This window comes from Brachyistius frenatus, unplaced genomic scaffold, assembly GCF_029030835.1.
Source record: "Brachyistius frenatus isolate BFR_SWC_R1_liver_20210118 unplaced genomic scaffold, ASM2903083v1 Contig_21, whole genome shotgun sequence".
NCBI classification, from domain to species: Eukaryota; Metazoa; Chordata; class Actinopteri; family Embiotocidae; genus Brachyistius; species Brachyistius frenatus.
The window spans coordinates 1615456-1641703 of NW_027210620.1; the positions used below are offsets into that span (position 1 = coordinate 1615456).

Sequence of the window (26248 nt, forward strand, 5' to 3'; positions counted from 1 at the left end):
GGATGCTTATGCTACCTTGTGACACACACTTAGCGGCGTTTGTTTTTTTTATTTCCACGCCACTTTGCCTCGCTGCTCCGTTATCCGCATCCACCATTAAAACTATGTAATTTTCCTCATCCTGTAGGCGCGTTGCCAGCCGGATTAGTGCGCACCGGAGTTTTTTTTTTTTTTCTTCTTCCCTCTTCGTCTCGCTGTAATTTATTGTGCGTTTAAAAAAAAAAAAAAAAAAAAAAAAAACTACCATTATTCATTTCCACCGCGTGGTTGAATTTGGGGCTTATTCCGCGGGGCGTAATGGTCGCACGGTGCACGATGTGGTGGAGGATATTGAGCGGGGAGATGTGTCTGGTGTGTGTGGGGGGGGGGGGAAGAGGAGAGGAGAGGAGGGGAGGGGAGGGGGGGTAAATATTTAAGGGGACTGTAGGCTTCGGTGGCTCTCTCTCTCTCTCTCTCTCTCTCTCTCTCTCTCTCTCAGCCCCGTCTGCATCCTCAACACAAGCCCCAGTGTACGGTCCGCAGCACCTCCACCCCTCTCCACCTTCCCGGCCCTCCCCCGTTTCGCAGCCGACGCAGACACCAAAAGCTCTCGCGGCTAGTTAACCTTGACCGGTGTGGGGAAACAAGACACTTGAGGAGTGGATGCACCGTGGAGGGAGAGAGGGAGGGAGGGAGGAGGAGGGAGAAGGAGGGGGACCATCCTCTCGCTTCTCGCCTTTTAATTAATTGCACCCGCGCGCTTTGATTGAGGGCGCGCAACACTAAATGTGGTGCTGCTTCGTGTGCACGCGGGGGTGGTGGTGGTGGAGGTGGTGGAGGGCTGTCGGTGTGTGTGTGTGTGTGTGTGTTTTGGATCTTGCAAGGAAAAGTTTCAGTTTCACTGTGTTAACGTTGCTGGCAGGCTGCGGTGCAACTCAGCAGCAGCACGAGAGGAATTTAAGGGTGTGCAGTTGAACCCAGATCTGCTTCTGCTGATCCAAAAGGAAAATCTTTAAAAATATATATATATATATATATATATATATATTTTATATGTTAAAGCTGTAGTCGGCAACATATTGGCTTCAGCTGGAACTTAATCCTCCTTTTGTTGTTGACTGTTTGGCTGCCCCTGTGTAGAGAAGAAGTCCACCTCTTTCTCTCTCTCCGTCGTTAAAGGAGCAGTTCGACATTTCTGCTCTCCACGTCCAGACCTGGAAAAGATGTCGTCACTGGTTAGCCTAGCTTAGCATGAAAACACCGACTAAATGTCACGTTGTTTATATTTAAAAAAAAAACAAAGTGTGTCCGCCTGCTTCTTCAGCCCAAACAAAGGCAAGCTAAGGTAAGATAACCAGAGAAAAAAAAAAGGCTAGTAGCTATTTATATACATGTATCTAAATATGTGGATAATAATAATAATATAATAATAATCTTTTGCATATAAATATGAAGTTGGAAATGCATCAAACTTGGTAAGATTGTGATTGTCAAGCAGGCAACTAGATGTATTTATATAACGTCAGTAGCCTAACGATGCCCGCATGCGTTTTGTCGCAAAATATTACGACAGCACGTCGTATTAATCATTTCCTCGACGCTTCCAACGTAAATGTTTTGATTTTAAACCATCTCGTCCAACTCTTGCTCCAGAATCTTTATTTCCAGAACTGTTGAGCTATGTAGGCCCCCCGGTGGCTCGGCTGCTTGCTGATTTTCCGAGAGCGCTATCAAAATGCTTTTACATTTTTTTATTTTTTTTTTTTTTTTTGGACCGTAATAAGAAAAATAACACGAGCACGAAGGCATTTTTTTTGTTTTGCTGCATTCAGCAAACAAACGATGGAGAATCACCGGTGTTGTTTCAGAAAACTGCTGCCTACATGTTGGTTTTTTTTCCACAGATTTACTCACTGAGGTGATTCCATTCATATTTCTAGCGTGAAAAGACTTTTTCCATACAGCATATACATTTCCATGCAGTGGTGCAGCAGGTCCTACCTCCTCCCCCCACCCCCTTTTTTTTTTTTTTCCTCTTTATGCGGGTTTAATTTGCGTTTTACTCTTATTTCCTTTTAAATTGAGTCGTGAATAGCGCGACGCTTTTGAACTTGAACGTTTGCCCGTGGAAGCGGTCGGACCTCGCCGGCGCTCTCTCTGCGAACAAATAGGACTCGAAATAGCTCCGCTTCAAACTGCAGTCTTCCCCGACCCGGATATTCCCTTCGGTATAAAGAAAGGAGGACGGGTGTAGTTCGGGACACTCATCAAGGTCAATCAGTGTTTCACCGAGTGCACATTTTTACCCCCCTGCAGAGTTCCTCATAAGTTTTTCTAACTTATTTTTCACACTGTTTTGTCAACCGGCTGAGATTAATCAGAGAGACTGGAAGCTGCTTTGTTTCCCAAATAGTAGGTCGCCCAATTAATTGTTCCCCCGGCTTTGTGTTTTGTGTTATTTGCTTGGATAAATGGACAATGGAGCACTTCCTTTTTTTGACTGGTGAGGAATGTGCTGGTTCAATGGCTGTTTGTTACCGTGGAAACAAACGACCTCCAGAGGAAAACTTGGACAAATTATATTGATTTTATTGAATAATAGAGCTGAAGTAGTTATTCAGTCATTTTGATTGTTCACTTGGGACGATGTTTTTGACAATCAAGTAATCATATCAATCACTTTTCAAGCAAAAATACCAAAGATGTCCAGAGTGCGGCTTCTGAAATGTGGAAATTTGATGCTTTTCTTTATTTCTATGCGATTTAAATTGAATATCTTTGATTTTGCTGGAAGCAATCGAGAGATATGATCTCTGCTGCTGGGAAATTTCGTTGGCTTTTTACCGTTTTCTGACGAGAAAATAATCCACAGGTGAATCACGAATAAAATAACGTCACTTGCACCAATTTTATGAAGGTTTACTGTCAAGCTTTACCATTACTACCATAGTACTGCACTGTAGCATTGCGGTGTTGCACTGCCACAGCGCTGACGATGAATTGTATGCAATTTCCAAACTATAAATACCATTTTCTCACAGCCTTGCAAACCTCCACTGTCATTTTCACTGTAGGATTATAGATTTTTATGGTTTTAAGTAGAGAGCTTTGTAACCTAATTTCACGTGGCGCCCTCCCTGCCAACCACCGGAGTATTACACTGTTTTTTTTTTAATCACTGTTGTCTTACCTAGAGCCATAGCTGGCTGGTTGTTGTTTGTTTCAGTTGCATATTACTTTTTTTTTTTTTTGTATATTACTCCCATTTATAACGCAGATAATGAGATTGTGCACTCGACTCGGGGAAAAACTGTCTGGGTCCTAATGGCGCTGCAGTTCACCGAGCGGCTGGTTGACCCATTTAGATGTTAACGCTCAATACTGCACCGTGCTCTGTTGTAGTTTGGTGCAGTTGTATGTTGAAAACTAGCTGCAGTGTGTGTGTGTGTGCATGTCGATGGTAGAGCTGCTACTCACCCGTGCAAATAAATGCCGCTGCCTTTTTTTCGTTGCTTAAAACCTTTTAAATATTTATATAACAGGTGCACAAAGAAAACGACTTTGCTAATGAATGGAAAACTGCATTATAGATATGCTCGTGTAAACTATGTTTTTATGGCTGCAGCTGACAGCTGTTTTTATAATCACCTAATCCGCTGATTATTTTCTCATTTTGATTGGTCTGTTTTTGTCTGTCGAATATCAGAAGACAGTCTGAATGTCCATCGGCTTATCTCAATAGCCTTATAATCAACGTTTTGTCTTAAGGCCTGAAGATATCCAGTTTACTATCCTATAATTGGAGCTGTAAATGATGGGAAAACTGGAGCTTTGTAATATTTGGCATTTTTACAAGAAAAAAAAATGACGACTGAATGAGCAAATAATAAGTTAATGCTCTATTGGATGGATGGATGGATGGATTGAGGCATGGATGGATTTATGGACGGATGGATGGGTGGATAAATGCATGGACGGACAGACGGATGGATGAAAAAACCTGTCTGATGACTTTAAAGGCAGTTGAAAAAGCAGCTGTGGTTTAGCTCGGTGACAGTGATATCTGAAAAGACACTTTTTACATTGGCCTGTGACATAACAGTGCAAGGCGGGATCAGCTGTTGTTCAAGTTGCTCAGACCAGATGGACTTTGATGGCACCGAAAAACTGCTGCAGTGGTGAAAGAACGTTTAACAGAGAGGAACACACCTTCTTTCATAAACCATGAATCATCACCTTCAGTCTCATCCACAAAACCTTTCCTCTTCTGGGAAACCGTGAATCCTGCCTTGTTTCTGTAACTCATGGTACCTGAGGGTAACTGTGTTAGCTGCTGCTGCTGCTGCTGCACACCCGCACTGTAGTTATTGTTTAAGCGTCGGTTTCATCCGAGAGCGCAGTACATTAGCTGTATCTCGTGTTATCGTCATTACATTGGAGCCGCAGGGCATTGATTTTTTTTTTTTTTTCTAAAAATAAAATATCTGTCAATCTTTTAAACACCCAGAAGGTCACCGACCACGAGGTATTTCCAGAATCCTCCTCTGACCGTCTGGATGGAAGAAATGGATTATAGCTCAATAAATGAAGGCTTTTATCCCATTTCTAAGGTTAACTCCTCCATTATAACACTTTTTTTTTTTTTTTTACAGCACCTGAGCCACTATAGCTTCACTATAAGATTTGTTTTGCCAAAGTTTTGTGATTATTAGTATTTTTATAGCATATTTTAAGTAAGTATGTCACGATAATAGCCTAAAATTACATACGTAAATGCATAGGTTTTAATCAAATAACTGCCCACGACCCCCACCTGCATCATTTGAGCCCTCCAGAAATCAAGTTTAATGGTTTTCTCCAAATCCAAACAAAGATGGCAGCCGAATTTGAAGCCAAGTTCTTGCACAATTTACACAAAGTGAATCTCTTACGCGAGTATTTATTGGTGTTACCTTTCAAATATTTCACATTTTTTACCACGGTAGCTTGTGTTTTACAAAATAAATCAATATCATATGGCATTTCGTGCAACCCGTTTTAGGAAATGAGTCTTTGAGCATTTTGTAAATACCTTCAGAACAGCAGTAAGCGTTCAACAGATTTATTGGGTATCAATTTTAAGGAAAATTGGCTCTGACTGGCATGTAATAGTAATAGGTACAAATTGAGGAGATACCACCATTTATGTACTTGTAGTTTAACTTGTGGGTCACTGTTCTGACACGAAAGCTCATCCAGGCCCTTCACTCCCGTTTCCAATTACTCGTCCAGACGTGGCAGCTCTCCGTTCGCCTCTCCTCTCCGCGTCGGATTGTATTCTCTTATACGCCGAGTCGCCTCGTTACGGCCCCGCCACATCCCGATCTTGCCCTCGTTCTGTCGGCTCCGTCTCCCGTCCCGCACGGGGCAGAGCGGCGCTGAAAGACCGGGCCTGATGCTCGGCTTGGATGGAGAGTAGGAAAGAAGAGGGAGGGCGGGGCGGGAGGTGAGGGGAGGGGAGGGGAGGCCGCGTGCAACCGGCGAGAGTTCGCAGTGCAGGAATTATTCAGACTGCCCTGCCAGTTTTACTTTTCATCCTGTGGAATTTTATATGGGAGCTGGTCGGGTGTATTCATGGCGAGGGACGGATTTTTTCGCTGTATATTTGTGTCGGCGCTGAACCTGCTGACCTCGGCGCTGACTAACACAGCGAGCCGAAGCCTTTTCTCTCTCTATAGCTCGGATTTCTTTTTAGTTTTACAGTTTAAGCTCAGAAATAGTTCCCCTCTCACTTCACCAGCTGCTGCTCCAGTTTTGAAGTCGCTGAAGTCGGCTTCGCTCCCCCCCCCCCCCACCCCATTGGCTGCTAGCTTTGAACGCGCTGCAGATTATCCCGTTGTCGTGGCTACAGCAAACAGGAAATGCCCTGGAGCAGGTAATGCTTCAGGCTTGTCCCAGTGTGTTTTTTTAAATTTTTTTTATTATTGTTTTTTTTGGTCGCTTGCAGGGAAACTTGGCTCATTAGTGTTGCGCCGTGTTTCCATCTGCTGCTACAACGCCTCGTCTTTTTCAGAGCGACGGGAGCTGAACCATAAACGCCGCCTGGATAAAGATGCTTTGTCCCAAACCGCCCCTGAAATCCAAGGTCGACCTCACACTCCTTATCTGCAGCTCCTTAGGTGAGGTGCTTTAACATGCCTTCACAACAAAAAAATATCCACGGGAACACTGCTGCTTTGTGCAAAGCTCTTTCTTTTTTTTCTTTTTTTCTTTTTACCTATTTCCTCCCAGTATATTGTACCAAATCACTTTGATCACACAATATCAGCAGATGCCCCATTATTTTCAACCGTCACGGGAGGTTTTCCTCTCTTTCCCCGCGGGTTCCTCTTCATTACATATGCCGATCTGCAAGGAATCGGAGCCGAAACGTACGTCTCCTCTCCCTAATCCACCCCAGTGAAGGTGCAGGTCTGCGTGCTTTCTGTACAGTCCCTTTGATGGCGGCTGACGGCTATTGAGCAGCTTCCCGAGAGCTCTAAGCAGCCTGAGCTGGGTTTTGTCTGCGGCTCTTAAACTGAAGAAAGAGAGGAGAGGGGCCCAGTGGTGGGAGAGAATTCAGACTTTTCTTCATGCCCTCAGCACAGTCCACATTCCCCCTAGTGCGCCCCATCTGTCTGTGACAATAATGTTGAAGAGGGCAGGTTCGTGGCTTCTGGTATGTGAACGTTGCCACTGGGAACTGTACGTCATACGTCAGCGCCGATATAAAAAATCTCAGAGTCTTTTTTAATTCCCCGTTTCTCTCTTTGTAATCGTGAAATGATTGTACACTTCGAGGCCAAAACCGTCGCGCTACAGTTTTCTTCCTCTTTTCATACTTTCTGAATGCAGCGCGTCGTCGGCTGAACAGAGCAAAGAAATCGTCTAGATTTACCTTCACCAAGCCGAAAAATGAAAGACAGATTTGACGAAGTCATTTATTTTTTTTGTGTGTTCTACTACTGTGGGATCTTTGATTGCGTTCGGTTTATCTGTCTTGTAGTGTAATTTGATTATAAACACCAGCGGTTACCAACCTTTTTTTTCTTGAGAGCCTTAAAGGCCCCTGAAAACCTCTTTTCTCAGTCACTTACCCACCATGAGTGATGCTGTCCTACATGAACACAAAGCCCTAATTTTGAAAAGTTGTGGTTACTTTACTTGGGAGATTCCTGTATATATTTATTTATCTATCCCTTTTCCTCACTGTTTAAAAAGTTGGATTAATCGCTTTTTAGAGCCTAAATCAGATCAAGCCACACCCACACAAGCCTGATGAAGCAGATTATCTCAGGTTGTAACCTTATAACTCTTAATAAATAATATTAGGGAAGTTATTTCTCAGAATTTTGCTCCTTAAGTATTGAGTGTTATAGAGAAATACTTGCGGCAAATTCTTCCAATGTGGCCCGATCATGTGTGGACGCAGTCATATCTTTAACCAATAAGTGATTTTTTTCCTTTACAATACAGGTGATAAGATTAGATAAGATAATGAATTCATTAGTTGATTAATTATTTAAATATCTTTATTGGCATAAATCACAAACATTACCTGTTTCCAGATTCTAATTTGTCAGTATGTTTTGCTTCTCTAATATTGCTGTAAACTAATTATTTTTGGGTTTGTGGCACGATTTTTCGACATTTTATAGACAAAACCTTTAATCAATTCATCAAGAACATAATAGGAAGGTTAAAAAGTGAGGTGAATAGTTGTTAATTGTAGTCCTAGGCCAGTTTTATAGAGGTGTAAACAGGTGACCACATACCATTTTCTTTCCTCAGATTTTTCTTGGGATTTCTAACAGGCGTCCTTTGTTGAGAACTTTCTGTAAAATGATAGTGCAGCTGGTTTTGCAGGGAAGAAAACAGACCAGACAGTTTGCAGACTGTTGTACTGTATGTCGGATGAACTCTTTGTCTCCCTCATGTGGCCGGATAAGGAAGTAAAGAGAGGGGGGAAAAAAACAACTAAAAACATGCTTTGAAAACAAAATCAGTCATTTGAAACTTGGCTCTAAGAAAAATGACTCTGCTATTAAATATTTACAGATTATTTTTCCTGCGTTTCATGCGCTTTGGTTGCCATTGTTGAGTATTTAACCGCTTTACAAGCAGACCCTGAATGTGGATCCCTCTTTCCCTTCAGTCAACAGCTCCCTGTCTGCTTGTTCTGCTCCCCCTGTTGGTCATTAATACTACTGCTGCAGCTCCCTTACCCCCTGTTAGCCCCCCTCTACCCCCATGTCTGCTATGCACTGGGACATTACCATTTGGTGAGACTGCCTGGCTTTTGGTGAGGGAGATGATGGGGGTCTGGCAGGGGGTACTCCTGCGCTCAAGGCTCCCTTCTGCATCGCCCGAGCTGCTGGATCTCTTTGTTATCGCTGAACGCCCACGTGTCGTTGCTGGAGAAACGGGATATTGGCAGAACCTCCGGATCTGCATGGATAAGCTCGGCGGGTTGAGCTTTTGACCTTGCGGGAAATTGAGACGCACACCTCGTGTGCCTTTTTATGATGAATAAATCCAAAGCCTACGCCATCTGTTATATAACACAAGGTTAATCTAACATCAAGCGAGACTAATTTTATGGTGTTTTACGACGGCAGAGAGAACACAGATGGATCGAGGCGGCAGTTAAAAAAAGAAAATCGTGCAGCGATGCTTCGGGCTCCTTGAAATCTCCCAGACTGATTTATTAGCAGCAGCAGTACTCTCATCCAGACAGCAGGCGTCGCCACCGAGCTGTCGGCGGTACAGGGAGGGCGAGCCTATCAATAACTCCATTCCTGTCATCAGAGATGTGAAGGAAGTTCGAGGGACACATGTTTTGATTTTTTTTTGTGTGTGTGTTGCTGCTCCTTTCCTAGCTTCTCCCTCGGTAACTTTGCTTCATGTGCAGCCGGTAACACAGAGGCAGTAAACGGTCGTGTTAAACGACCAAGACGTGACGCATCCTCCAGAAGGTCACGACCTCTGGACTAGAGGTCACAGACCCACTAACCAGCTGTCCACACAATAACGGCCCGAGTTTCCCTCCCAGCGTCGCGCAGAGACGCCTCGACAGAATATGAGGTTGATTAAAGGACAGATTTTTCTGCTAAATGACTGTTTTCGGTCTCCGAGGATCATTTTCTCACTTTGACAACCGGCCCGGCAATTTTTCACACCAGCAGTGGAAGACGAAACAAGGACAAGTGACAATTTGCCGTCATGTGTCACAAAAGCCAAGCCCCTCTTTTTGAATCTGCCCCGCTTCACCTCCTTTGTCATTCAAATAACCTCATGAATATTTCACTCCTGTCATCTGACGGCTGGAAGAAGGGAGGGCGAGGACGAAGTGCTCGGAGCCCGAGGAAGACTCGAAAGAGTAGTAATCTTCAGCGTGTTGTGGTTTTAGTCAGAGTGATGACCGGCTGGGCGACGGGCGAGCGGAGTGTGAGACGGCGTGTAAGAAATCACAGCACACACAAACAGAAACACTGTAATGTTTCTGTTGTCTTTTTCTTTAGTCCATCTGTCCTTGAATGGACGTTATGTGTTTATTTATTTTTTTTCACCATTTTGTTCATTTATTTATTTATTTATTTTTTTAAGAGAGGTTTCATTTTTTCTGGATTCAGTAGGAGAAAGCTGGAGAAAAGCAGCAGAACCGACTGACTGACACGCGTCAAGCGACACAGTCACCTTGCTGTGCGGGCCGGCCTGTTTGTTTGCCTTTTACGCTGCAGCCTGAATGTAGCCTCTGGGCCGGCTACTGGGTGAAAGGTAAAAGCTAATGAGGCAAGTGGAGGAAGCCCTTGTAACCTACAAATGCACCCTGACTGGGGGGTTGGTTGGGGGGGCTCAGAAACAGAGGAAATGAAGGGTGCTCTTGACGTGGCCTTTTTCCTCCTGTGAAGTGGCTGAAGTGGAGAAAATGCTTTTGTACTCTCAAGGCAAAACAAATATTATTTATTCCCCGTGCTTTGAGTGGCCCCCGCTTTCAATTGAGAAAAAATAGCATCCACGCTCCTCCTTGTTCATCATCGCCCGCGTCACAGACTCCCATCATATATGGCATCTTCTCCGTGTACACGTGTGTTAATGATATGCAAGCGTGGCCCCTTTAAGAGCCCAAATGCCCTTTTTTGAGAATGAGCCCGGAGTCAGTGTGTGTGTGTGTGTGTGTGTGTGTGTGTGTGTGTGTGTGTGTGTGTGTGTGTGTGTGTGTGTGCGTGCCCCGACCGTGGCCTCTGGGGTTGGTCACCGTGGGGGGTGGGGATGAGGGGATGAGGGGAGGGTTGAAGCTGCAGCAGAGGAATGGCTAACTGATTGTAACCTGCCCAGCCCCCGTTCAGACCAAACGGCAAGCCTCGCCGGCCGCGCCGCATGCTCTCTTATCTACCAATGGAATGCAACAGCTGTGCGGGGGAGCGGCAGGGTAGGCTGGCTGAAACCCCCCTGCCAGACCCCCGCCCCCCACCACCACCACCACCACCACCACCCACCGCCGCCCCGCCACCTCCCCGAGCGACGTGCCGGGCTCCTGAAAGGCAGCTCAACTCAACTCAAAAAAAAAAAAAAAAAAAAAGTGAGCTAGACACAGCGAGAGACTCGGCGGGGCTGCTGCACATTCAAAATAGAGGGAGAGGGAGGGAAGAGAGGGAGAGAGAGAGAGAGGAAGGAGAGTCAGGGACAGGCAGTGCTGAAGAGGAGAGCACAAAGAGAAGGAAAGTGGAGCAGGGGAGGGGAACAGGAGGCTGGGTGAAGGGAGAGGGAAAGACAAAAGAAGGAGAGGGGAGACGTAGCAGGGTGAACGGAGGGGACTGAGCAAATGGCTATGGAGGAGACGGCGGGGGGAGCCAGGAAAGCCACCAAGAGCAAACTGTTTGAGTTCCTGGTCCATGGAGTGGTGAGTGGCGCTGTCCGTCATTCCCGTGAAGGGAGCTGGGCTCTCTGGCATGCATCTTGTTTTGTGTGTGTGTGTGTGTGTGTGTGTGTGTGTGTGTGTGTGTGTGTGTGTGTGTGTGTGTGTGTGTGTGTGTGTGTCTCTCTCTCTCGGCGCAGCAGCAGCAGCAGCAGTGGCAGCGGCAGCGGTCGGTCTGTGTGTGAGAGATAGCTGGGTAAAGCTGGCCATGTGAAGGTTATTTCCAGCCCCCTGGATCTCAGCCTGTTAGGAGATGGCTTGAGAGAACAAGAAGTGGAGCAGCGTGGATGGATGGGGCTGAGCGGGGAGAAGGATGGGGAGCAGAGGATTTCTAACACACACACACACACACACACACACACAGGCACACACACACAAAAAGGATAATTGTAGAAATAGCAGCAGCAGCAGCAGCAGCATAAAAAAAAAAAAAAAAAGAAAAGCAGGCAGCTCCCCCTTTGGCTAACAGAGGAGCACATTGAGCATGCTTCCCTGGGAGTCACAGACAAGAGGGGGGAAATGACGAGTCCACTCAAAACAACACAGTCGGAGCAGCCTTTCCAGGCCGGCGTGTCGTTGGTTGGTGGAAGGATTTGAACCTGTAAGGTCATGAGACGAACGGAAGTAGTGTCGTGGATGGAGCCGAGGCGGGGGGGGGCGGGGAGGGGGGGTCCTGGAAGTCACGCAGAACAATCGGCCCATTCATGTGGAGCTGGCGTGAAATGTCAAGTCAAGTGTTGCTTGTGGTTAGAGGTTAGGCAACTGTTACGCAGCACGTTAATAACAGCACATGGAGGACCGTAGTAGCGGTTTGTTTTGGTGATGAGCTGAATGAACTTGGTCAGTGTCACTTTGCCGGTCGGAGGCGTGTAAGAGAACCGGTTGATCTGCGGGATTGTTTCTCAACCTTTTCTCTGCTGGTGACCGTTTCGAAGCGAAGCCATGTGCCCGTGACCCCCCCCTCTCCCCTTCCTCCCTCTCGTCCCATCTTCGTCAGATCAATAAAAGAGTGGATTTCCCCTCAGAGTTCAATTTTTAGGGCTGCAGCTGACGATTGTTTTCATAATCTGCCAGTTATTTGTCCTTTTATTAACCTTTCTGTCATTGCAACGTCGAAGAAATTTGTGCCAATCACAACTTCCCAAAACCGGAGGCAAAACCTTTAAATGTCTTGTTTTGTTTGACAAAAAAAAAAAAAAGAAAAGAAAAAAGGACTGTTTACAATCGTATACGACGAAGTAAAGAATCAAATCTTCTTAATCTGGACTCTCCAGCACCAACTACGTTGTGATCGTAATTATTTTAATCCTGTGGTTCGTGTCTCTGACAACAGCTGGATTAAACGAACGGAAACGTAAAATTCCCATCAATATTCCTACGTCATTTTAGTCACCGTTTGAAGTTTAACGGGCGCTCCGTCCATGACATCATCTCACTCCCTTCTTCTTCTGTGGTGTAATGGTATTTGAGTGGAGAATTGGCGCCACAGACTTGTTTTACCTTCACTTCTAATATACAGCCGACGACGTTTCAATAAGAATCTGTAGATGTAAACTTTACGGTTTTAGTTGCAAAGCCAAACACCGCAGCTAATAAATGGCCGTTTCTTCTTCGTAAGGTGCGTTATTAAACTACGATTAGGCTTGTACTATCATAGCTGCATAAAATGAACAGAAAAAGATAATTAAGTCATGAGTTACAAATAATCAACTAAAATGTCATGTTTGTTGCAATTAGACAATAATCTTTTTTTTTGTTTTTGTTTTGTTTTTTACTGTTTTTGCTCATAAAATGAGTGAAACAATCATTCATTTGTCGTTTTTTTCGTCATTGTTTTCAGTGTTTCTTCTACGTAAATCACCAGTAGAGCTACGAAAGGAAATAAGGTGAAAGAAAAGTGGGGGACAGAACGCAACAAAATGTTTGTTCGGTGGCCTTTTGTAATAATCCGATGGGATAAAAATCACGTGATCTGACAGAAGAAATGCCCAAAATTACTGGAAAATATGGAAGAAAAAGTGTCTCTTCTGCTTTCTTAATCATCCGGCGACCGCTCGGATTCATCTCACGACCCCATTTGGGGTCCCAACCCAGAGGTTGGAAAGTAGATGTAATCCTGGAGCTACGTTGTGGTTTCAACTTCCTAAATAAATTGAACTGAATTTCACATTTGTCACGACCTTGAAATTGGGAATCACATCATGTACCGAGAAGGGGAGGGGGGACTTTTATGAGAGTTATGTGGTTTATATTTTCACAGTTACATTTAAAAAAAAAAAAAATTTTACGCAGTTGTTTTTTTGGGCATTTTTGCCTTCGTTCCAGATTCTGAAGTTTAGACCGACAGGAATTGTGGGGAAAGAAAACAGAGCAACGACATGTGGTAAAGTTTCAGCCGGGCTGGAATCGAACCAGGGACTCACTGCTGACGGCATCTGCGCCTGTTCGGTTTGTGCCTGACCCGCCTCGCTACCGGGTCACAACACCGCCCGGTGCCCTCGGACCAGAACTGATGGAGAGACGGAGCGCAGCGCAGCGCGACTCCAATCTGTAACGTTGTCGCCTGCGGTCGGTGCTCAGGTGCTTCACTCAGTAATTTGGCCCGAAGAGATTAAAGTACGCACTATTTCACAAAAACGGCACAAAGTTCAGAGAAAAGTCCCGAAAGGAATTCATATTTTGTGTAGTAGAGTTTTGTTTTTATTGTTTTCGACCCGCAAAAACAAATCAACTCGCTATAATCTTTTGACATCAAGGACTAAATGAGCTCAAATGATTAATAGAAGCAGGGAAATGGTTTTGAGTCATGTTTCTCAGTAAAAAAAAAAAAAAAGAAGGTAAATCTGCGCTGCTTTTGGCTTCTTAGTGTCGAGTGTTTGTTCTGCTTTTCACTGATTTGGTTTAGTGTTTTTTTTGGGCTGGTGAAGTTGTAGGCTGATTTTCCAAACAATTGGAGACAGCAATCGACAAGAGAACTAATTCCCCTCCTGAATCCTTGCGTCATTCTGGAGACATCGTGGGTTTCTACCTGGTGCTGAACTAAATTTCCCTCTTTGCGCTAATCCTGAAACTTGGCGTCTCTTCCTGAACCTCAAGTACGCCGAGAAGGTCAAAGACGCGAGGTAGTGTCGAGTCTTTTTTATTATTATTATTTATTTATTTTTTTAATGTCTTAAATTGGCAAACTTGTTCGACGGAGTTCTGGTTCGAGACTTAACTCCATTTTAATCAGCGCTGATGTCGGGGCGCCGTGACACCGGCCAGATTTATACACTTGAAACAAGATGAGGTATTGTCTCTTTGACAGGAGCGGTCGGTACGGGGGCTCCGCTGCTGAAGACAGACTTTAGGAAACAATGGAGCAGGTGATTGATGAGCCAGATGAGTGTGTCCTCTCAACAGACCAATTAACCTTGATGAGGCTCTGGCTGCTCCAAACCAAATATTTCCCTCTGCTTATCCCCCCCCCCTTTCCTCTCTCCCCCCACACACACACACTCTCCCCCCTCCTCTCTCTCTCTCTCTGCCACATTTTTGAGATGGAAAACTCTTGTTGGAATAGTTGCGGCAGGTTCCTCGCTGTGTATCCTGCAGAATGGAGAAATATTTATACGATGGGATGTGGGGATGCTTTGGTGCAGCTTGTTAGCTTGTGGGCAAGCGATGACGGGTTTTTTTTTTTTCTTCTTCTTCTTCTTCATAATGCAAAGCACTCTTTAGATGCGCAAAAAAAAAAATAAAAACGCACATTTACATAACGTAAAACGTATGTAAATACGGCGTACGCAGCCGTAGCTGCGCTTCCTGAAGGTCACCGTGCTGCAGCCACCCAGCGGCGTTCGGCCAAAGCTCCGGTCCGCGGACCGATGAGTGGGCGCAGGTCTCTAACTCTTTCTCTCTCTCATTATCTGCCTCACCTCCCCATGCTGGGTTTGCTTCTCTTGACTTCGTGTGTGTGTGTGTGTGTGTGTGTGTGTGTGTGTGTGTGTGTGTGTGTGTGTGTGTGTGTGTGTGGAGGTCAGCGAGTGCCGCGGTGAAGGGAAAAGCCTTCCAGCGTTCTGCGTGGGAAACCCCGATAAGCCGAAACACAATATGACACACTGTTAGCTTGGTCGCCTGTAAAAATTCTGAGTGTGTGAAGATGTAAGATGTAAACTTCACCTCTTTTTTTTTAATTTTTTTAATTTCTTATCACCGCTGGATTGACTTCATTACTTCCTTAAAAGGTCACTTCGCTGAAGTCACACGCACACAAAAAAAATGTCCGATCTCACTCACCTCTTGGGTCACACGGCCCTGCGGATGAAAAAAAAAAAAAAAATAGATTTAAAAAGAAAATCGAGATTCAGCAGCCATTTGACTTTCCAAACACAACGTCCCGGTTACTCTGGTTAATCCACAGACCTTACAATGATCAGCTTTCATCGAAATTACTTTCTACCAAAGAAATAGCCGCCAGGAAAACTGTCCACGGTGTGTTAAAGGACGTCGTTTTTGAGATGTTTCTGTTGAACTTTTTTTGTTGTTGTAATTTTCAATGTTGAGAGCGCTTGAAGAGTTCCCGGAACTGCCCGAAAATGCATCCTGTCATTTTGACCAACTGATCCTTTACTGTAAATTAAGTCAGATTTAGCACCCTGTTTGATACCCGGGATTAAAGTCAATAAAGAAAACCTGTAGGTGGATCAAATAAGCGGACGGGCACGTCTGTTCCTACTAATCCAGTTAATTAAAAGCATCGCCACATGGATGCAACCGTCACATGGAAGTATAATAATGTTTTATAGACCGTAAAACTGCCCTGAAGATGGATTTGCATCATTTCCCACGATGGCTCAACACAACCAGAGATATTAAAGGAACAATATCGTTAAACAAATTTACGTGACGTCCTTAAATGTCTCCTTTTAACAGTAAAAAAAACAAAGTCAAACAAAGTTTACGTCAGCCGATCGACGGCCTCGCCCTTCCTTCTACCTCATTCGTGTGCTGCGTCGGACTACAGCTGCAATGATTGCTTATTTAGCCGATTAGTCATCCGGCAGATCAAATTGAATACTCATTTGGGTAATTGTTTTTAAAGCAAAAAATGTCAAATAATTGGTGTGTTAGCTTCTCAAATGTGTGGAGCTTCTCCGAATACGTTTTGGTTTTGAAGACGTCGCCTTGGTCTGAAGACATTTTTCACTTTTTAATGTCATTTTGTAAGACAAAATTGTGAATGGGTCAATTAAAATCATGGAAATAATGGTTAGTTGCTGCTCTGCTTTGGATGAAATGGACCTGCCTCATGAATAAATGTAAAAATGAAGAAAAAAAAGAATGGAAATGAAAAATATAAATGAAGCTGAAAACCCGAGGAGGGCTGATGTTTTTGCTTGAAAAAGGACAGAAACGATCATTTCATCTCTGTTTTTAATCAGCAAGTGTTTCACACGTTACAGGCAAAATAATCAAATTAAAGTTCAGTGCAATAAACAGTTTTCTTTTTAATCAAAAACCTTCATTCATTAGTTTCCACTGAAAGTCATCAAACACTTAATTGAATCGCTGTTAATATTAATCTTCCTAATTACAAGCAAAGATTAAAATCTGGAAGCAATATTCAAACTAAATGATCAATTACGAGAGTATTGCTCTATAATTGTGTCTCGAATGAGCTTTGATCACGAGTTACATTCTTCACTGTCACACTCAAAGCAAAATATATAGCAGCAAAATAATAATAATAATAATAATAAAAAAAAAAAAGAAAAAAAAAGGCAAGTATTGATTTAGTCGCCGCCGAATATCTTATGAAAGAAGTCATATCTTCAGTTTTTTAATAGATTTCAGGGCTCCTCTTGCAGCCTTTGGGGGGCCATCCATGTAACAACCCACAGATTCATATGTTTAGAGGAGTGTGGGTTAAGTTTGGCCTCTTCAAATCCCTCCAGCCGTCCCGGAGATGCCAACACACTTCTCAGATATCCATCCACATGGCAGATTCGATTGCTTGGCTGGCTGGCAGAGCTCCGGGCAGAGAGCTGGAGTCAGTTCAGCAGGTCAGATTAGAGAGTACCGCTCATTGTGTGTGTGTGTGTGTGTGTGTGCGTGCGTATTTACATTATCCAGCTCTGTTTTTTTCTGGATCTGTTATCTGGGAGGCTCAAATGTCTCCAGACGGACGCTGGTAGCAGCGGCAGTAGTGTCTGTCCGTCTGTCTGGGTGGGTGCCGCTGCTGAAAGTCCGGTCTGAAGCCGGTTTTTAGGGTCTTACTGTCCAGCTTAGGTGGGAAGTGGAGAATAAAGTAGGTCTCTTAAGGCTCCACAAGTTGACAACATTCGAGCGGGGGTGTGGGGGAGAGGGGGGACCATATGTTGTTTTATCCTCTCCTGTTCGGAGACCCTTCTCAGTTGCCTCCGACACCCCCTTCCCCCCCCCCCACCTCGGCCACCAAACTCCCCGGCAGAGTGACAGCAGCGTCTGCTCGGGCTGCTCGGTCCCCATTTCAGAGGGCGCATAGCACGACGGTCTTTATCCGGTTCAGTGTCATTAAATCTCCCTTCGAAACGCATTGCATTCGCGTTAATATCTAGTTGTTGTTTTTTCCTCATTCTCCCTCCTGTTTATTAACTCGCTCCCTGTTTGCTTTCCGTGTGTTTGTAGACGGTCTAAAGATCACTTCGTATGGACGCGCGTAAAGCAGTCGACATTCAGAGGTGACAAATGGTGGCAAAACGGGAGCTTACGTGAGGTTATGAAACCTCTGATCCGAATCCTTCAGCTGTCCTCCTTCTCCAACATTTACCTTTTCTGATACCGAGTGTGGCAGCTGTTCCTCCAGCGAGACCTTTTCCTTTTTTTTGATGGTTAAAACCACCAGACAACAATTTCTTCATCTGCAGTTTGAAGAGAGGGATTTTTTTTTTTTATATATATATATATATATATATATATATATATATATATATATTTTGGAAGAAACTCTTTACTTTGTTCCAAAATGTCCCATCATGCACCCAAAATAAAATGAGGCTCACGTGTAACACCGTGCAGTGTTTCTATACTCTTTTGAGCAATAAAAAAAAAAAAAAAGTTTGTGGCGAACTCATGAATAAATATGATGCATTCAAACCACTCAACAGTAATTTTCCCTCCTGGGTTAGTTTGGTTATAATTAAATTAAATGTAAATTATTACACGTCAAAAGTGTTGTTAAAAAAAAAAAGAAAGAAAAGCTTCATGTTTATGAGTATCATTTATTAAGGGAGGGGGTGGGGGGGCTGTTGTGTCAAATTATTACAAATAATTTGAATTTTTCTTCTCGCGCGATGTGTAAAATGTGAGTTATTACAAACTGTCATTGTAAGTCAAAAATAATGTAAATGAAAACCGGGAGCGTCACAACAGCCCCGACAAAAAGCATCAGCGTCCACTGCAACTTTCTGCAAACGATCCCACAATGCAATGCGTCACAGTTTACTTTACTGTGCGACTCAACACGCAGTCAGCGGTGACGCGATATGAAGCTAGAAATCTGAAATACTGCCCGCTCGCTGTTTACGAGAGTATCGAGGCGACCAGTGAACGAGGGGGCGGCCTCGCACGCGGTCGACTTTTTTTTCCCCCTTCCATTGTGTAAATCTTGTCGACGCCACGGTGGATAAATTACACGCTGAATAAAAATGCCGAACATAAAAAGCCGTGTCAATACAACTAATAAGATTTTTGACAAACTAGATACCATATTAATACCGTGCATGTACGTCTTCATGAAGATATTTTCAAATTAAAAATTCTCAATATTGAATTATCACCTCGGAGCGTCTAAGGTTAGATTCAGCACTAGTCGTGTGCATTACGGAATAAATTAATCAAATTATCACAAATACTTGCCCCACTGAAGCCTTTGTGCGTAATGTATTCGTAGTTATAATGATAAATAGTTTGAACACACGACTTTCGCTCATAATTTGACTTTTCAGGGCCAGAATACTTCCTCTGTTCCTTCTTCTTCTGCGATGAAGTCATTTGACTTTAATTAGAGGATCGGTTATCCTCAGAGACGGTAGGACGTCCGCGCCGTGGATGGAGTCAGACGGGACTCTTTTCTTTTCACGCGAGCCCCTGCCAGGTTTCAGACAATAAAACTGAGGCTGGAGGCAGCTGTTGCCGTGGGAGTGACAAGCACAGGTGAGAGTCCCCCAGTTGTTCCGAGGCGTCAGGACGGTAGAGCGGGACTCCAGGCTCTGACACTGTCTGCATTGTTTAGGAGGCGCGCGTGTGTGTGTGTGTGTGTGTGTGTGTGTGTGTGTGTGTGTGTGTGTGTGTGTGTGTGTGTGTGTGTGTGTGTGTGTGTGTGTGTGTGTGTGTGTGTGTGTGTGTGTGTGTGAAAAATCCCCATGGAGCCTATTTTCTGTCTGCCAAACCTAATTTCCAATTAGAAAAGACAAAAGAAGAAGAAGAAAGAAAAACAACAAAAAACAAGACTTTTGTCTGTTTATTCTCTGCAGTTTCTCTCGTTTCTGGCATTTTTATTTGTTTTTTGTGGAAATTTCAGTTAAAACAAGACCAAATAAAGCAAATCACCGCTACCAGTATGAGATGATCTTTTTTAAGGTAAATGTGTTCAGCTGTGTCTGAAACCGCTGGGAGATTTACTCCAATGACACTTCAAGGCCTCAGAAGTCGCCCTGAATGACATGCGGCACATTTCACGTCACTGTCTAACGAACACAGATCCCACACTGGACGGCGTTCCCTTTAAAGCTTCACAGGACGTGTTTGATCTTCGTGTTTGTGGCCCGGCATGGCAACAAAACTGAAATTGTGTAAGCTGACGTCACCTAAATTGCGCAACGCTGCTGTTGTTTGATTGTCGAAAGGTTGTGGAGGAGAAGAGAAAGGCACGGCGTGTAACACAGTTTGTATGTTGATGGGTCGTCTGGATTCAGAGGCTGACGTGAAGCTCTTTGTTAGAGCTGCGATTCGTGACTCGAGATAGGCGTGTTCACCAAAAAAAAAAACAACTCCACCTTCAATCCACCGAGGAAAAAGTATATCTAACGTTTTCTTTGATAGTATTTTTAGAAACTCTTGATTTTGAAATGAATCAGATAACGCGCCACTGAATATCTTCTCCATCCGTGACCCCCCCCCCCTCTCTCTTTTTCCGTCTTTTCCTTCCCAGCGCCCCGGCATGCCGTCTGGAGCGAGGATGCCCCACCAGGGAGCTCCCATGGGCCCCCCCGGCCCGCCGTACGGCGGGAGCCCGGCGGTGCGGCCCGGCCTGCCCGCCCCGGTGATGGAGCCCAGCCGTAAGAGGCCCGCCCCCTCCCAGCAGGTCCAGCAGCAGCAGCAGCAGCAACAGCAGCAGCAGCAGCAGGCCGTCCAGAACCGCTCCAGGAAGTGAGTCCCCGAATCCATTCGGCCTCCGGCTGCGACCTGAACGCTGCACGGCTTGTAGCCCTTCGTGTGTCCGCTTCTGTGTGACCGATGAGCTCGACGGCTGCGGTTTTCACGTTCAGTTTAATCTGGATGAACTGAACATCTGGATTTGTTCAAATAGGCATCGCCGTGGAAACAAATCCAGTAAAAAGCGCTCAATCCCAAAAAAAAAAAAAAAAAAAAGTTTTTAGATTTACTGAATACGGTTATTTCCATCACAATCGGGGTTGTTGAATAAATTAATAATATCATTAAGACAGAAATAACTGACGTATGTGCAACCAACATGATCTGTCAGAATTGGATTTAATCAATAATCTTGCAAATTAAACTGACCAACTATAATTCAATAAAATGCTTTCTTTTTTGATTTTACTTAACTGTCCTGATTAATCCCAACATAAACATATTTTATTCTGCTGAATTAACTCCCTTGTGTAAATGTAACTGATTGAACTCCATAAAATGTAGTTTGCCCAACTAAACTTGGTAGTTTCAACTAAACTTATTTAAATAACCAATGGATTTTGCTTCACTTAACTGGTTTTCATTGTTGTAATGGTAGAACTTTTAAGTGGACTCACTTAAACATCATCACGTCACTTATTTATTTATTTATTCTGTGAAAAAAGTTCATTTATTAAACCAATCGCACACAACACCAAATCCATTTCTACTGAGATGAACTCAGTCTGACCCGGAGCCGGGGATCAAAAGCTGTTTCCGTAGAGCATAATATCTGCTGGTTCCAACTTCTCAAGTTTTAGTATTTAGGACTGTAAGTTGATAAAAAAGGTGATGGGATGATCACTTTTCCTTTCAGTAAATTAAACAATCGTGAATTTATTGAAATCCCCCCCCCAAAAAAATCAAAAAGTACAGACATGCTTTCACAGCTTTTACTTCAGTTTTTGTTTCCACTCTTCAGGCTTGCACATTTCCTCGCTCCCACCGCTCCTCCTTTCTGCATCTTCTGCCTTGCTCACCGCGTCGTACTTCCACTCTTTACCCTCCCGCTCGCTGCCGTGCCTGAATGTTCGCTCTCTGTTTGCCCTTTGTTGTCTCATTTTTACCATCACACACATCCGCGGCGTCCGCGCGGCCGTTTGCAGACGTGCAGACTATCGTCTCGTCTCGGCTTCGGCTTTTTGTTACACTATCTGTTGTCAGGTGTTCGACTACCGTGTACAAAACCCTCAATGCGCACACACACTCAAACACACACACACACACACACACACACACACACACACACACACACACACACACACACACACACACACACACACACACACACACACACACACACAGTAGCTGGATGTCTATGAGGAGACGAGTGTGTGGCAGGTATGGTCATTAGAAAGGCGATCAGTATGCGCACTCTGTGGACCTCTCTGTTTCGCTATCTGCAGCGCGATTGATCCACTTACAATTAAGCAGGCTTGTCGAACAGGTCAGGGGAAATGTTGTCCTGCGTCGGGGCGTCAACCCTCCCCCCACCCCCTTCCCCACCCATCCCGAGAGGCACCGGCCCGGCCCGGCTGCGGAGGCTCTGATCGATGGTCCAGGGTGACCCGCCCCAGGTGTCGTCGTCGTCTCTCTTCACTCTCTCCGCTGTTGCTTGGCGGGAGCGCGCGTCCTCTGGCAAACAGGTTGACGCTCCGGCTCGTCCCGTCCAGCTCGGACGCCTCGCTGCTGCCAGCTGAGGGCGGCCCACCTGTGTTTTGCAGTGTCATTGAGACCTTATGGTCGCGGCTACACTCGCTCCGCAGCGCTCGCGCTGTCCTACGCAACGCCGCCGCTGCTAAAAATAGGATTTTCATTGCGGTTTGCTTTGCATTAAGTGGTGGAAATACTCAACCTTGCGTCCTAGAGGGTGCTCATTTATTCCACCACCCCCCGCCCTCCTCCGGCCCCCCCACCTGATTTGTTTGGTGGAGAACATACTTGCTGCCTGCACTGTGTTGGGAAGCACAACGGGCGATAGACGCCACTGATCAACGTTTACATCCAGAGGTCATTTGGAAAGTACATTAATTAACAACGTTTTCTCATTACGTCAACGCTCTGAGCCTCCAGCAGTTTCTGTGGATTGTTTTTTTTTTTTTTTTTTTTTATGCTTCTGTCTCATTTTTGCTCGCTGTAGGCTCATTTCTTCACTGCACCAGCGTGTCCTACTCCTTTATGGAAAGTCATTGCAAGAAGGAGGGGGAACTTAAATATGTCTTTATAACACAGTTATGATATTGTAAATCCTAAAAGAAGAAAAAAAACAACCTTAAGTAGGATTTCTTCCATAATTTATCTCACAAAATGTAAAAATATATATATTTATACGTGCAGCATTTTTCTAAGGGCCCACAAGTGTTACCAATATTGGGGGGGGGGAGGGGTTGGGCTTTACATGCTACGCCTATTGAACTATTTCAATTTTTTACAACCTTTACAAACTTCTGCTCTTCATCCTCTCGGTCTGCAGTTCAATCAAAAATTGCCGAAATATTTGTCACGTCACTTTTGATCTTCATAGTTGCGCTGAGGAGCACAGAAATATTGTTCTTTTACAGAAGCTGCGAGCGGCGCAAAATCTTTATTTCTGGCAAAGTTTTATGAGACGTAGAAAAATCGTTATTTCTATGAAATATCTCTATTTTAAGCTGCGATTTGGTTGTTTTTTTTTTTTTCCCCGGAGGAAGTTTTGGTTCTCAAAATGAATTCAAAGAAATGATGACAATGCACCGATAAATGATGTAATTTTGGTGATATTTTTAAAGAAAACTTTCCTTTCCAACCCACCTGCAGTCTGTCGGGTTCGAAAGGTTAATAGAAAATGTCAGATGCATGTATTTATTTCCAAACATATTTCCTGCTAGAGATTAGTAGTATATAAATGTCAGCTGCTTGAATTTATCTGATGTGTGCTTTGAAAACGTTTCTTAAAAATGAAAAACAAATCGACCAATTTGCAGAGCTGATGAAATGCGGAAATATCTAAAGAGCTCTCCTTGTTGCCTCAATAGCTTTTCTCATGATTATATTTTTATCCAACCTAGACATTTGATTCGTTTTTATGACAAGCAATTAGTGACACATTTCATGCTGTGACGTGCTGCTGTCTCACAAAGGTTGAAGTTGAAACGTTTCTTCAGTTAAATTTGAAATCGATTGATTACATCAACACATCTGGGAGTTTCCTAGCAACGAACACTCCGTCTATTGTAACCGAATGTAATTTAGGCAGGTTGGTCTAACATTGTGTAGTCAGACAACGAAATCGATTGGTCGCCATGGCGTTGAGCATTGCCTGAGAAATGGCAGCCCGTCTCATCAGTGGGCATCACACCAAGAACATGAGGATGAAGACGAGTTACTTCTTCCCGAATGACAAATTTCAAAGTGTGGCAGCTGAAAACATGAACCTTTAACCTCTGGCATTCACATTAAAAGCTGATACGCTAACTTTTTTTTTTTTTTTTTTTCCTGGACGTTTTGCTTTAAAAAAACGAATGTCATCCACATTCTTCAATATTTTGTTTGGGATTTTTCAATTTGGTCTTTTATTTCCCTTGAGTACCACATTACCTATGAACCTTGGTTTTTCCTATTACTTCTAGTCTTTGTCCTTGAAGTAAAACCTAAAGACTTTGCTCACCGCTCATAACACATAGTTACCTTGGACACTTCAGGTTGCTTAGGAACATCGCGAGGTTCAAACGGCTTTCTCGGTGCTCGGCCACGGCGCTGACCGCAGCCGAATTTGCCGAGCGAGATCTAGTTTTTTTTGTTTCTTGGCAGTTTTGGAAAAGCCCAGGGAGGGTTGTGATTTTCTTTGTTAGTATGCACGGTGTCTTCATCTGCACCAAATGCTCATCACCGCATCAAACCAACATCCGTGTTTGCAACGCAGAGCCGCCCCGGGCTGCACCGAAGAGGTGAGCGCGCACTCTGCCTGTCTCCTCCCTTTCCCCCCTGTGATCCTTCGAGTTCACAGCGTGTCCATTATCAGTGTATTGTCTGCCTCTGTGTGTGAAGCATGATTGTTTTGGTTCACCGAGAAGCTTTATTGAACGAGTGTGTCCCTCAGACGAGCGGGACGCCCCCCGGCTCCTCCTCCTCCTCGGTGCTCCCCCTCCTCCTCGGTGCGTGCATGGACACAGTGACATCCCAGTGCCTGCCCTTGTCTGAGTTTTTCAGAGTTTGCACCTACTAACAGACCCTTGAACTTAACACACATCCAACACACACAGACATACAAACAGCCAGCACCACCAGGTGTTCCCCCCCTCCTCCCCCTCCCCACCCCCCCACCCCACCCTCTGACATCCTACTTGCTGCCGCTGAGTGTGTGTCTCGCCACAACTCTAATCGGACAACCTTCGAATCCTCACCAATTCTTAGGAAGCCGGTCGGATTCCCCGGAGCCAATGAGATGCCGGCGAGGCAGATGGACATGAGAGAGCCCCAATCAGATCCCACGCTCGGATCAAAGTAGGAGTTTATTCTGCTGCATGTCCGTTTTTATTTGGTTTGATGACTCTGGCCTATTAAGCCCTTCACTTGAGACCCAGCACTCCCTGAATGAGTTATTTTTTGCCAAAACATTCGTACAGGCCCAGAGGTTCGACCCCTGAGATGTAGATGGTGCATGCTTTGGGCTGGAGCATGGCATGATGGGAACAGTTATGAGCAAAAAAAAATAAAAAAAAATAGAGTAGAAATCCAACCTTAAAACCATTTTAAGACAGTGTAAAATGGCGGATTGTTTGTGTTTTCCTTTTCAATGCACTCCCGGATCCTTCAATTCTCCTTGCAGCAGGCTTGTTTTAGTATTTGGCATGCTGATGTGACATACTGCTTCACAGACCGTTGCAGTGATCTGTGACAGAAAATTTCTCTACACTGCAAAAACCTCCTCCACAAAAAGGCTACATTTTCAGTAATGTAAGAAATGTGCTACCATCACATAAGGTTGGGCGAATATATGATGAGCCAGTAGTTGTATCTATCTGTACCTGTAGAAGCGTGTACTTTGATTTTTCAGGCATTTAATTAATTAGGTTTGACCAAAAACAAACATTTCCATTTAGATATTTGACTGTGTCTTTCTAAAATGTAAATTTAATACCAACATATATGTAAAATGACCTATATCAAAAGATTTTATCCATGTTGCCCACCCCTACTATTTAACAGAAGGTCATGGAAAGCAAAAATAATTCCATCATTAATCAGATATTAGGCTTCATAAAGCTGCATTTTTGGGGGAGCGTATATGTTTGATTGACAGGCATGTGGTGCAGTCAGGTTTCCTCTGTAAGGGGGTGGGGGGAGGGAGGGGGTGTAATGTACTCGGTTTCCCAATCAGATCAAGTCAGATCCTCCACTAGCTCCTCCCCATCTCATCCAAATATGGTCACTTATGGCTCCAAAATAGAAATAATGCTGAACTTGAGGTTGTCAGTTTACCAACCAATGGGTGACGCTGATCGTCTACGTGAATGCGTTGTCGAAAAGGAAGTCTATCTTCATCCTCAGATGAGAAGATCAAAACCACGAAACTAAATATTAAGCTGCAGCCAGGAGATGGAGAGGGATCTTTAGAGATTTTCAAAGTCATTACAAATGCAGTTTGACACCAAACCAGGTGTGCAAAAAAAGAGCGAGTGCAAATTGGAATAAAAACATGTACAGGATAGCTGACGTTACAGAAATACAAGGTGTTATAAACACACACAGTGCAAAAACAAAGTGTAAAATGACAGGTTCTGGTGCTGAAGTTGCTCCCGGCAACGAAAACAGCTTGAAACTCCTGGTTTACTACAATGTCATTTCTCCATATCAGGTTTTGTACAAATTTAACAACCAAGATGTAACAAATTAAATTAATTAGTGAGAGAGAGGCAG

At 44.3% G+C, this 26248-nt stretch overlaps 1 protein-coding gene across 10 annotated transcripts in view; it reads left to right on the plus strand.

Annotated features, from left to right (window-relative positions):
• smarcd3b (SWI/SNF related BAF chromatin remodeling complex subunit D3b) overlaps positions 1–26248 on the plus strand; it is a 38546-nt gene that overhangs the window by 356 nt on the left and 11942 nt on the right. For 3 of the 10 annotated variants that reach the window (XR_011310834.1, XR_011310835.1, XM_069696376.1), the window contains exons 1-3: positions 10543–10900; positions 20088–20305; positions 24743–24832. Coding sequence is in view for 8 of the 10 variants with exons in the window: in XM_069696376.1 (XP_069552477.1) it covers positions 10823–10900; positions 20088–20305; positions 24743–24832 (386 nt within the window). In the remaining 2 variants the exon portion in view is untranslated. Of the gene's footprint in view, positions 1–1059; positions 1325–10530; positions 10901–20087; positions 20306–24742; positions 24833–26248 lie in introns of those variants that run through there. The other 7 variants (XM_069696379.1, XM_069696382.1, XM_069696383.1 and 4 more) reach the window with 7 other exon arrangements.